The sequence below is a fragment of the Vulpes vulpes genome, chromosome 4, assembly GCF_048418805.1.
Source record: "Vulpes vulpes isolate BD-2025 chromosome 4, VulVul3, whole genome shotgun sequence".
Taxonomy (NCBI): Eukaryota; Metazoa; Chordata; class Mammalia; order Carnivora; family Canidae; genus Vulpes; species Vulpes vulpes.
The window spans coordinates 72,572,500-72,586,102 of record NC_132783.1 but is presented as its reverse complement, the minus strand read 5'-3'; the positions used below and the strand labels follow the sequence as shown (position 1 = coordinate 72,586,102).

The 13,603-nt window shown below is 43.2% G+C and overlaps 1 protein-coding gene across 34 annotated transcripts in view; it reads left to right on the top strand.

Annotated features, from left to right (window-relative positions):
- Positions 1-13,330, top strand: part of RHOBTB1 (Rho related BTB domain containing 1) — a 118,897-nt gene extending 105,567 nt beyond the window's left edge. For all 34 annotated transcript variants that reach the window (XM_026013506.2, XM_072756104.1, XM_072756111.1 and 31 more), the window contains 4 exons: positions 4,398-4,548; positions 7,587-7,675; positions 10,496-10,601; positions 11,125-13,330. In XM_026013506.2, coding sequence (XP_025869291.1) covers positions 4,398-4,548; positions 7,587-7,675; positions 10,496-10,601; positions 11,125-11,294 — 516 coding nt within the window. In that variant the 3' untranslated portion in view covers positions 11,295-13,330. The remainder of the gene's footprint in view (positions 1-4,397; positions 4,549-7,586; positions 7,676-10,495; positions 10,602-11,124) is intronic.
- Positions 13,331-13,603: the final 273 nt, after the last annotated feature.

Here is a 13,603-nt window from a genome sequence, read left to right as displayed (position 1 = left end):
CCCCTTCTCTGGATTTCCCATGTAGACTTAAGGGTTATGTTGTTATGAACCCTAGTCTTGGCTTGACCTTGAGCAAGCAACTGATCCTCTCCAACCTTGTCTCCTCCTCTGTAACATGGGGATAATGAGAGAACCTTCTTCAAAGGGCAGATAAGTCATGAGGGTACATGTGTAAACATAGAATTTGCTGCTTGGAACATACAAAGCTCAAGAAATATTGGTGACTGTTGTCCTGAAGAATTCTTGTTAAATTCTTTCCATGAGGGATTAAAAATCTTTGTCCTCTGAAAACCCTAAGTTAAAAAGCCCCCAGTTCCCTTCCTAAACTAGCAAAGTGTGGTTAGAGGGGTCATGGGGGGTGGGGAGGAACATCAGTTAAATGCTCAGTAAATATTCCATGACTGAAACGGCTTGTATTAGCACTTGGGATCTGTCCTTTCTAGGGCATCTGTTAACTCTTTACTATCCTGTGAAAATCTGACTTCCCCTCAAAATTCAGCCCTTTTTTTTTTTGCATTAATAGAATTCTCATGCATATCTAAAAAAGGAATAAAATATACATTGATGTTACTTTAACATTTTTTTGTCATTTAAGAAGCCATTGTATCTTACTTATATTTTTCTCATTACTTTTAATGTAGCAGTAAGCATAATTCTCTCCCCAGAGGTACTCAGCAAGTGGTTCATTAAAAATGCATGCCTGGGTTGTAGTAAGCAATGCTCTGGATCTGAAATACTTTCTCATTCTCTATGAGACCGTCTCTAATTATAAGCCTAATAGTCTGAGCTGATCTTCACAATTAAAATTTTAAACCAACGAAACTGGAATATGGAACGTTGTTTAGGATAGCATTATATTCTCTTTGCTGACTTTTCTTTTAAGCTCAATCCAGCAGGTAGGATGCCAATTCTTAATTCTATCTCTTATGTAGCTTTATTTATATTATTTTTCAAAGTTCTATGAAACGTCTCTCCATTGTTACACATAACATTGAAATCACAGAAACAGACTTTAAAAAGAAAATGAGAGAAAAGGTGCAGGTTCTGAATGTGGTATTCATTTATTCTCATTCACTGTAAAGGTCCCCTAGCATTATTTACCCAGGAAAGCTGTCCTTCAAAAAACTGTTAGCATCATGTTACACAAGATGGAAAGAGTAAGTCATGAAGGATTACAAACATCAGAACACTCCAAAGACATTAGAAGTATTGGGGCAAGGCTGCTTACAGGAGTCTGTCATTTTGCTGCCAGAAATAATTTCTTTTCACTTAGGATGTTCATTTTACCATGACTTAGAACATACTCTTACCAAAAAAAATGCTAATATCTTCAAACTCCAGAGTCTTAGTGAAGAAGAAAAAGCTGTAGGTATCACCTCTTCCAAATCCCCCACCGCACACACCATTTAACAGATGAAGACACTGAGGGTCAGGGAGGGTAAATGATTTGCCAAAGGTCACACTCATTTTAGTGACAAGCCCCTGGGCCTGCACCAGCCTCTGGCCTTGTCAGCCAAGCCATTATTTTCCAAAACAGCAGATATCCCCATAGCTGAGAGAGCAGGTGTTCACAGAAAGCTCTGGGATATTTTATATTTATGATCACTAGCACTTACAACTTTGTAAAATATATATGCTTTCACTATCAAAATGTTCCAAATTTTGAAGTTTCAGAACTTAACCTCCAATTATCTGGAAAATTTTACTAACTCAATCATGATCTGTATAAGATAAATCTATGTGTATGTAAGCATATACATATGTAAGCATATACGCAAGTATAACTGATATTAGATTCACTGGATTAGCAATTAATTATACTACTATGGCTTCTTTATTTTAAAATAATATCAGTAAGAGTTTCTACTTGCCAAGTTCTGTCTATTGTCAAGGTCATGCTAGAAACTTGAAATGATGACAGTTGTTAAATCCTTGATGGTAATAACCCATGCAGCTTATTTACCAAATCATAATTGTTTTCATTGACTATGTCTGAAAGGAGGTGGGTATGTGATTTTCTTACTATTTCTAGGATGGTTTGGAGGCCTTCCCTTTGATACATTAATAGAAATCTCTATCTGAAATGATATTCTGGGTCACCTGGGTGGCTTAGCAGTTGAGGGTCTGCCTTTGGTTCAGGTCATGATGCCGGAGTCCCGGAATTGAGTCCCATATCGGGCTCCCTGCAAAGAGCCTGCTTCTCCTTCTGCCTATGTCTCCCTCCCTCCCTCTCTCTCTCTCTCTCTCTCTCTCTCTCATGAATAAATAAATAAAATCTTTTTTTAAAAAAAGAAAGGATATTCTTTCTGAGGTGGCTGGTGGCTGTGCAGGAGGATGATATAGATTGTTATAGCTTAAATGATTCTGGAACCATGACACTAGAATGCCTTGGCCATGAACCCCATGTAGATTGTGGAGGTAATAATATATATGTAATGAGAAAGATTAGATATATAATATAGATATAATCATGTGTGATACAGAATTAATCAAATATAATACATAATTATCTTTATATGGTGTATGGAGGTTTATTAAGTACCAGAAATAGGAAGTTAATAACTGTTCATTCTTTTGTGCTTAGAAATCTAATTCTTAAAAACTGTTAGTGAAATATGGTACTTTATTGTACTGTGACCCAAACCTCTGCTTCCTTGCCATGAAGGGTTTCTTGTATTGCACAGCGATTCTGAGCATAGACCTTAGAATTATACTCCTTAGGTCCAAATCCCAGCCACTTACTGGCTCTATGACCTTGAACATGGGACTTACCCTCCATGAATCTCAATTTCCTTATGTGTAAAATGGCAAATATAATAGTTTTTCCTCTTAGGGAGAATGTAAGGATCAGATTAGATAATGTGTGTGGGAAGCTTAGCACAGTACCTTGTATATAGGCCTTCCATTCAGGTTACCGTATCACCATCATCATCCCAGTAGTCAATGGCAACGATACTGTTCTGTACTATACAAGGGCCCATCTTGTGGGGTTAGTTTGAGTCCGTGTGCTGCTAATCTGTGCACATCCTCATTGATCCATCCCTGGCTCTAGGGAACTCCAGCATGTATCAATATTGGCAAGATCTACAAGTGCTCAGGAGGTCTCAAGATTAGGTAAATCCTATAAAGGAGAGTTTATCATACCCAACCAACTGTTCCCCCACAGGTAAAGATTTCTTTGGCTTCTCAGAATCTACTGATAACCTGATAATATTCCAAAAATTTGGAATCTATGGTCCTGCGAAAGGTCCCTTCGGTTTTCACCTGAGTGTCACCCTGGACTCAGCTCCCTCCTGACTCAGCAGCTGTACCTGAAGTGGCAGCCAATCAATCAACCGACTGAAGCACCGACCAACCAACCGACAGACCACAGTTGGCGAAGAAACAAAACCACCCCGGTCTCCTTTGACATTCCTCATGACACACTTCTGCAATCATACTGAAAACCAAAACCCACTGTTCTCAATGGCAGTATCTACCTTCTTTCTGCAACTCCCACCCACACCACCACCCCCTCCCTTGCTGGCTTCCTTATTAATTCCTTCCAAGGAGAGACCTTCCCCACCCCCCTGCACCTGCCCTGTGGTTCTGCCTTTCCCTCCCCCACCCCCCCCTGCTTGCACGCCCTTCTCCTTCAGAGCAACCCACTCTAGTCTTGCCCGACCCCATCCTATCTCACAAGGGGGTCCCTGCACCAATTGCTGGATTATCTCTGTGCACTTCTCTTGGCTGACTTTCTCCTGCTGAATTCAGGATAGGTTACAGAAAAAGAAATTCCCTATTTCACAACAAACATGCTGGTATTCTATCCATCTTTAAAAATTAAAACAAAAAAAAAAAACCTTAGAAATAAAAAAAAAAAAAAAATAGGAAAAATAATGAAGTGTGTATCTTGTGTTTGCATATATTGGTAGAACGTTGGAATCAAGCCAGTCAGTGTGGCAACTGAGGTGGTTGCTCATCCTCTGTTTTGACATCTTAGAGAGCAGGGCTCTATCGTGTGTCAGCAACAGTGGGGTTTGCAGCTCCCCCCAACACCTGTCATATTGCCCAGGAGATTTCTTTCCCCACAATAGAGTATTAGAAGGTACTTGGCAAGGAGAGCCCATAATGTCATCATACATTTACAGCCCATTTGTCTGATTTATAAGTCCAAATAGCCATTTAAAAATTCCAAATCAGGCTTTGTCAGGCAGCCCCACTCTTTTGTCATCTACAAATCAAACGGTTATGTTTAAAGCAGTAAATAGCGAATGACTTCTACGTACAGCCTCAGAGCAGGTGTCCCAGACTCGCCAATATCAAATCGTATGGTTGGGATATTTATAAGCAGTATAGCTTGAAAATGTACCCACTGCTTTCTTCTGCAGAACTTAGCTTTTCAAATAACATTTCAGGTATATCTCCCGAACATAAACAAGATGTCAATGCAAGCAGTATTGGATTATCTTTATACCAAGCAGTTGTCACCTAACTTGGACCTGGACCCACTGGAATTAATTGCCTTGGCAAACAGATTTTGCCTGCCACACTTGGTTGCCCTTGCAGGTAAGTCTGACGACTCAGGACCATGCACTGCCTGACTGTCAAATTTATCAAAATCACATTTAAACAAAAATAACATTTCCAGGAAATAAAAAATAATTTTTTATCACCCAATAGAGGATGTCTTGTGCAGGGTGATATGAATTGATCAAATGTATCAGACAACCCAATTCAGTTCCACAAATATTTCTTAAGCACCTACTTTGTGGTAGGCCCTGTAGGAGGATGCAGTTATCAAGATGAGTAATGCATGACCCCTGCCCTTGAGACCCATGCTCTGTCTATGCACTCTGCCTCATTTGTGGGCCATGGAATTTAAAATAAAACTATTATGTCCATATTATCCCCATAATGTGTGCTCGGGCCCAGTCTTCAAGAAAGACACAGTAGGAGGCAGTGGTTAAGAATATAGGCTACAGAACCAGATTGTTCAGGTTCACATCCCAACTCCACCATTTACTGGCTGGATGACTTCACACTTAACCACTCTGTCTCTGCTCTCTCTCTCTCTTTAGAATGGGGATCATGTTATTCTACCGTAGAGTTGTTACAAAGATTAAGGAGTTAAGATATATATAAAGTTCTCAGAACAGTGTCTGGCACCTAGTAAGCATTATGTAAGTGGTTTTTTTAAAGCTATTTTAGAAAATGTTCTGACATTGTCAAGAGCATTTTGGGAGACAGAAAAAAAAGGGGGACTTGGCTTCACTTCCCAAAATCTTATGCATCATTTCTGGATTTGTTCAGTGGTTAAGCTGAAACAGGTCTAAATAGGATATGTGTATTCACATACTTTTTTCTTAAATATAAAACTTCACCTTCATTTACCAGAGGGGTCAGTTAGCAGTCTGCGTGTTTGTCACTGCATTATCTGACCCCTGTTAACCGTGAAAGCAGAAGTAGTGCCAGTTTTGTGCATTGGCCTACCTGTCCCCAGCACACGGAAAAGTGTCTGAGCATATTAGCTTCCCAATAAGTAACTGTTGAATCATTAAGTAAATGAAAATGAATGTTTGAACAAACCAACTGGTCATATCTGCACTTGACCTTTTGGCAGTGTCTTTAGAAAAAAAGGTATTTCTCTGGACTCCAGGTTTCTACTACACTCATCCAACTGGAGCTCAAAGTCCTCTTCTTGCCTTACCTCTTCCCCCATTGGATAGAAAGAGATCATTGAAGCATTGCTATGGACTTTTTTAAAAATGCTACTAACCAAAACACCCGAAGTCACAGATCCAGAAGAGTAAACAGCTTTTTAAATGTTAACTCTAAGAGGCCATGATGGGCAGTTCCTTTTTTCAGAAGTATGGGTTCTGATCCATTGGTCTATCCAGCTTGTACAAGTATTTATCCTTTGAGAGGATGAATTTGATTTTTTTTTAATAGAAACAATTTGGAGCCAAATCTGTTGAACAAGGTTTGTGATTGAACTCAGTGCCATTTTTGTTTAAATATTAAATATGGTGATAAAAACATGAGACTGACTTCATGAAAGGAACTGAACCAAGGAGAGGTCCTTTTGTCACCTACAGACCTCTATGTATGTTTCCTTTTGTTATTAAGTGCTATTGTTACTACTGTGATTAATATGCAGCTGCCTAAGCTGATCCCTTTAATTATTTATAGTGTTTGGTAAGTATAGAGTATTCAGAACATAGTTTTTAATCAGAACATAGTTTTTTTTTTTTAAGATTTTATTTATTTATTCATAGAGACACAGCTAGAGAGAGAGAGGCAGAGACACAGGCAGAGAGAGAGGCAGGCACCATGCAGGGAGCCCGATGCGGGACTCGATCTGGGGTCTCCAGGATCACACCCCGGGCTGCAGGCAGCACTAAACCGCTGCGCCACCGGGGCTGCCCAGAACATAGTTTTTAAAAATCAGTTTCTGGGGTGATTTTTGCAAGCCAAAGTGTTAAATGAATAACAAGAAAAGTTGTTACCTAAAATTAAGAAGCCCAATGACTTCTTTGGAAAATGTGGTTCCAAATAGTTCTTTGTCAATCCAGCTGATGAAAGCTGTGCCAAAGAAACCATTAAATCTAGATATCGTATTGACCAGATAGAGGCGTGCTGACTAGCAGGTGCGTAGACCAGAAGAAGGTCAGCAGGACTGGGACAATGTACTGGATTAGAACAACAGATTCAATGCTAGAGGTGAAAAGAGTGCCTTGATCTCAAGGAGGTAGGAATGTGGGCCTAGCCTGTCCCCACAGATGTCAATCCTAGAAGCGGGGACAGCCCACACAGAGGCAAGAGACCACTCAGTCTCAGAACCACAATTTAAGTTCAGCTTAGGAGCCTTGGACACAGCTCCCAGGCAGAAGTGGCCCTCCCAACTAGATTTTTGTTACTTCTGGTTGAAGTTCCCCCAGTTTCTAGAATCTAAGAGGCTGAACAATATGTTACCCATCTGCAGCTGTTGAGAAAGACATCTGTATTCACATTTGTAATTCCCCATATGGATTCATTCATCTGTTACTCAGTCCTTCCACTGTCAGAGATTATTGAGAATTGGAGTGATGAGTGGGCAAACTGTCAAACAAGAAGAGACTAAGGAATTTCGAGGACTCTAGGAAGGCACTGGACGGTCTGGAGCAGCACCATCCAATAGAACTTTCTGCAATGATGGAAATGTTCTGTGTCTGTGTTGCCCAATACACATGAGACTGTTGAGCACTTCAGTGTGACTAATGTGGCTGAGGGCATGAATTTTTAATTTTATTTAATTTTAAGTGAAGTTTCAATCAGCTCATGTGGCCTATAGCTCCTGTACTAGACAGTAAGGATCTAGAGGGCTCTGGCTATTTCAAAAGTGTGAGCAAGTGTCCCAGAGTCATTGGTTCAATGGCCAGTGACCAGAACTTTCCATGCTGAAAGGCCACCCATCACAATGGGCTCTGAGTTCAGTTCAGATGGCGGCCAGAGCTGGCTCCCATATTCCTCCCCTCTTAGGTGGTTCCAGACCAGTCTCTCTAGGTGAGAGGTCTGGCTTACAAGGATATGGTTCAACTTTCTCCTGTTCTCTCTCTCTTCCCTAGAGCAGTATGCTGTTCAGGAGCTGACCAAGGCTGCGATGAGTGGTGTGGGCATTGATGGGGAAGTGCTCTCGTATTTGGAACTGGCCCAGGTCTGTAACAATTTGCCTTTCACCTTTTAAATGTGTTCAACCAGTTCATTTAATGCTGATAAAACATTCCGCTGTTGCATCTGTCTAAATAAAGATGTCACCACTGAGTCACAGAGGGCCCTGTGTACACTGAGAAGATCTGAGAGTTTCACGTTTCATGCACCATTCACCCTGCTGGGCTTCGTTTGAGAAAACAACAAGGACCCTACCCCACGCCAGCCCCATTGTCCCCCGAGGCACCAGCTTCACATGTGGGAGAACAACGTGGGGCATGATAGGGGAAGGTTTTGTCTCTCCTTGTTTGAATTCTTGGACACATATTGGCCAAGATCAGACAGTTTCTAGAACTCCACGAAGCTCTGTAATACCCTCCATCTCACTGCAGCTCTCTTGGGCTTTTCCAAAATCAGTATTTGTTAATATCAATATTGTGATTCCATAATCGCGGCACACCCTTGCACTGTTCCAGAGAGGCCCCAAGATCCAGCCTCAGCGTTGTCACAAATAACTTTACTCAAGGCACAAAGCTAAGCTCTGCCGCAGCTTCCTTAGCTGTAGAGAATGGAGATGATAACCCAGGTCCTGACAACCTTACAGGTTATTTTGAGAATCAAGTGGGAGAGAATGTTCAAGAAAGAGCAGGGAAGAGTAGAAGCCCTCTCATGGGTGCAGGATGCTTACTTCGTCCCTGACATAGACTCCATGACAATGAGGTGACACCCTCATTGGGTGAATGGAGGGGAGGAATGAAGAAAAAATTCTTCAGTTCTCTCTCCAGCCCACTGGGTTTGTCTTTGTTCTCTCTCTCTGCGAGGGCTGTGGTTTACTAAGTCTTAGGGCTGTGGTTTACTAAGTCTTAGATCCGGTGATTTAAATGGATCTTTCTCAGTTCCAGAGAGAGGAGGGAGGCAAGTAGTAGGCCCTGTTGCCATTCCACCCATGGCCATAGGAATGGCTCGGATTCAAAAGGGGAAAAGGCTGAAGAGGACTTTATAGCAACCTGCTCTTTTTGACTTACTGTGCAACAAGTATTTGTGGTTTTCTCCCCACACATCCAGCACTGTGCTAGACAAAAGGACACATGGTTATAAATGGCAGATTCTCTGCCCTTGGGGCAATCATAGACAGTGAGAGAAATAGAAACAAACATTATTAAAATCTAGTGTGAAAAACACCTTAACAGAGGTTACAGTGAAAACCAACAACAAAGAACACCTATTGCAGTAAGATCAGCAAAAGGCCCCATCAAAGTTGGTTGTCCACATTTGGAATTTGAGGTCTTTCAAAACAGGTCTGGGGCCCAGTTCATGACTTGTGCTCTCTCCATAAGTATTCCTCCTGGAGAAAAGCAAATGACCCAGAATTGCATATATGGCCAGTCTACTTGAGGCAATGATTTGCAGTTGTGTCTGTTTGCTCTGGGTCCCTGCCCTGACAAGCCTTGGCAGGAAGAGTTTAAGATGGAGCCTCCCATGTCTTAGCTCATTCATTAGACCTTAGCCTAGTGGCATGCTGGGCTTAGTTAACAATCAGGTTGGGGACAGTGGCACCCTGATCTGTTGCATTTTCCAGTTTCATGGTATAAATACCCCTGTCTGACCAGTTTTAACATCATAAAATTGCTGACCTCAGAGTAGGGAAGATATGTGCACAGTTGACTCTCTTGGGCAGGTACAAGCCAACTCCAGGACACCAATGCCCTAATCTTACTTTCAGAAAGAAATCTGATATCAAGAGAAATTGGAAGTGGGGCACCTGGGTGGCTCAGTGGTTGAGCGGCTGCCTTTGGCTCAGGTCATGATCCTGGGGTCCTGGTATCAAGTCCCACATTGAGCTCCTCATGGGGAGGCTGCTTCTCCCTCTGCCTGTGTCTCTGCCTCTCTCTGAAGAAACACTTCTCATGAGTAAATAAACTCTTTAAAGGAGAGAGAAAGAGAGAGATTGAAAGGATCAGTAAAAATTGTCTATAATGTCGAGGTTGCAATTCTCAGAACTTCTTGAGTTTTTTTCTGAGGACTTCAGCTTTTATATGGGCCTTTGTTCAGCAGAGATGTGGGCCCCAAAGGAAGCAGCCTGTGAGGTATCAGGGTTCCACCTGATCAAAGAAACCTCAGGACCAACACACTGAATGGATGTCTGAGAAGGAAAGGACAGAGTGTGGGGTGGGGGAAGACTTGCCAAATTTGGGGAGGAATGGGACGTGACTGTTGAATTTTGAGCACCAAGTCTGTTTTGGTCACGGCTGCCTCAGCTGCCACCTCCCCGAGCATCTGCTCAGAAAGGAGATGTTGTGGAGCATCGGGTCCCTGCCACCCTGCCCACACCACCCGCTCTTATGTAACCGAAGGACAGGTACGCGGACGGTCATACGGTCTGCAGTCTCCTCTTTCAGATCCTTGGCCTCCGCAAGCCGAGCTCTGACATGCGACACGGAGTGCTCTGTGGCCGAGGCTCCCTTAACCAGAGTCAGTGTCGCTGCTCTGCTGCCGGCTGGCACCTTCCAAAGGCCACGGTCATTTATCACTAGTGGGCCAGTGCGGGGGGAGGCTGGGAGGCAAGGAGTGTTTTCAGCTCCTGATTTGATACAGTGAGTATTTTGGGTGCACCTGTCACAGGGGTAAGGAAGAGGTGTGCCAAACGCTATATTTGGCTGGGGTCGGGGCCACAGCCAAAGTCAAAACAGTGTAGTCAAAACAAGAGGTTGATGGAATCAGTCACGCGGGCCCTTTATCTCTGTCACCCCAACGGTGGCTTACTGTTTCTCGGTGGCCCCCCTTTAGAAAGCAGGAGTCTGACTCCCTTTTGGTCACTTCCCTGTAGTTCCACAACGCCCACCAGTTGGCCGCCTGGTGTTTGCACCACATCTGCACCAACTACAACAGTGTTTGTTCCAAGTTCCGCAAGGAGATCAAATCGAAGTCCGCAGGTGAGACTGTGGGTTCCCAGGTGGCCTGTTCTCATGGCCTCTGAACGAAGCATTGACCCTCTGTGCCCTTGAGCAGGTCTGTGGGCAGCAGGCAGCTCAGGGAAAATAGGCTTGTGGTCACACGCCTAGGCATGACCCAAAGAATTGTGGGTTTGGGGTTCTCTTTTTGAAGAGCTTCATAGCTGGAGGATTGGGTGGAGTGGGGTTCAGGGTTCCCTGCCACAGGGCACACTGGGCTCACCCTTATCCGAGGAGGCATGCCGAAGGCAAGCTCACACTCTGAAATCGAGTGGTCGTGGGCTCAGGTACTCTGTGCACAGCTACTTCTAGCAAGTGATTCTAACTCTCGAAAGTGGAGCGTTGCAATCTGCAAATGGTCCTACCCCTACCCTAATCCCTCCACGCTGGGTTGTCGGGACAGGGTGTCCAAGAGCAGATACGAGAAGCAGCTGGGCACAGAACCTAGAATGTAGAAGCAATCCACGAATGACGGGTGTTACCATCTGCATCTTTCCTTCACCAGACAACCAGGAGTACTTTGAGCGGCACCGCTGGCCCCCCGTGTGGTACCTGAAGGAAGAAGACCACTACCAGCGAGTGAAAAGAGAACGGGAGAAGGAAGACATTGCACTAAACAAACATCACTCGAGACGAAAGTGGTGCTTCTGGAATTCGTCTCCAGCAGTCGCCTGAGGAGGAAGAGATAAAAATGAGTAATCTGACGCACCACTTGTTAAAAGCACTACTGTAAAATTAGTCTTATTATTAGAGATAAGTTGTAGTTCAGGTTTCAGGCACTGATCTTCCTCCACTTCCGTGCATTTCTCCTTGTTGGGATCAAAGCACAAGCTCCCCATCTATGAGCCTGGACAAAAAAGGGAAGCTGACACTCACAGCATTCCTTAAACTTATATGTATGTTTTTTGTTAGAAGGCTTAATAAACTTTAGTCCGTCACTTCGTTTCTTTTTATACAAAGGAAGACAAAAAAAATCCAGCTTTCATGTTTCAAATTCCAAATTGGAAAATATTTTTATATGGTCTCTTGTATTTTGTTGAAATGAAAATACTGTGTATTACTTTATTTTACAGGCCACAAATTAACCATGAAGTCGCCCTGTGATTCTCTTTGCCCACATGACCACCAGGCATTATTACATAATGAGAGGGTTATCCTCTCGTTGTGAAGTGCAGGGTTGGAATGAAATTCCCCCAAGCGCAAGTTAGAGAGTGTTTAATCTTTGTTCTGCCGAATAACCCTGGTGTAATTACCAAGTCAGCTCCAAGACTGTGTATTTACAACATTTGCCGTGTAAGTGCTAGTAATTATATGGTTATATGTGCCATGTAAAATATAGTGATATCAAGTCTTCTGTTGTTTAAAATGTCCAGATTCAAAAGGATAATCTTTATAATCATTAGAAGGGCTTATTAAATCCCAGCAGTATCCAGGGCAAACCCACCGGGGGACCCGAACACACGAGACGCCCTCAGAGCACCAGTGTCTGAGTGGCTGTGTGAGGCTTTGCGTCTCCCGGTGTCCCTGGGTCTTGCCATGCTTCTGCGTGCAGATTCTTCAATGACTTGAACTGAGATGGGCAAGGGAAGGGATCCCCAGACTTTGTCCCAATCATCGGCAGGCTTGTCACATCTCACCCACGGAAACAGGCTTCTCAGGTCTCTTACCTGCAGCCAACTTCACTTTGTAAGACACGCATTTTTAACTCTTCCCAGGGAAAATTCATGCCACTGTAGAAGCAGGCTGAGGCAGACCACCCACCCCTGCCGAAGGTCAGCGGGGCCTGTGAAGGCGTAATGCTGGAGGCTGGGTCGTCTGGGGTCCCTGCATTCTCCAACGCAGACAGGAACCTTATTCCAAGAGTCTAGGAAATGGTGCTATTGTTAGTCTTGACCCTTTGTTGTTCTGAGTTTTCAGTGTTAAAACGGAAAGTATTGAGCAGGGGAGCTTCAGAGAGGCAGGCAGCCGTTGCTTCTCTACACATTAAAATGCTACAGCACTCATACGGGGCATTTTAAGGCCACAGCTCCATACCTGCTGTGGGATGTGGTGTGGCGGGGGCTGGGGCTGATTTTGTTGGGAGGTCAACAGGGGATGCTAAAGGCTGTTGATTTTTTTTTCTAGCTTTCGAAAGTTGGAAAAGAGACAGTTGAGTCCAAACCCCACTATTGACAACCATACGCATTTGAAAATCTATCCAGATTACAGATGGACATTTATTACTGGCAGTGGATATACACCAGATCCAAGATTTTGGAGAGGCTCAGAAATGCATTCACAGCCTCATGGCAAAGGAGAGGGCAGTAGAGTAGAAATGGATGGTTGTAAATGCATCTACCTTAAGTTTTGGTCCATAGTGTTGTAAATCATTAACAGGAGGAGAAAGGAGACAGAATGAGAGGATAAATGTCAAGACTCAGGAAGAATTGACATATATCCCATCCTAAAATGATAGAAGTTGAGTTTTTAGTGAGTGGTCAGAGTTGAATTTATACAACCAAAGTTCCCACGTGATTGTAATCTTGCCAAAACATAATGGACACATAAATGAACCTGGGGTATAAGCAATAATATCCACTAGTGTTTGTTATCAGCTACTGTAACCAAGTGGCTGGTTCATTTGGTTGATGCTGATTATGGCCTTTAACTATGGTGGTTTGTTTCGTGTTTTTTATTTCACAAAAAGCCAATAAAATTGTTTAGCTATAAAATGCCTCCTTTTTTTTAAGGACTACCAAAATGTCGTGTGTGTGATTTTCATAGCTTTTTCTGAAAGCTATCAAAACTTTAAAGGTGCTGGTCATGGGGGATCCATGTGCTTCCATAACAAGGCACCTTGAATGACTGTCCTCTCTGTTTTCTATACTGTCAGCAGAGTTTCCAATGCCACCATGTAGATGTGGGATCTGGCTCTTTCCTCTTGGATAATACAGTTATATCACTAGATACAGTAGAGCACTGGAAAAAAATACAAATGGTGTCCA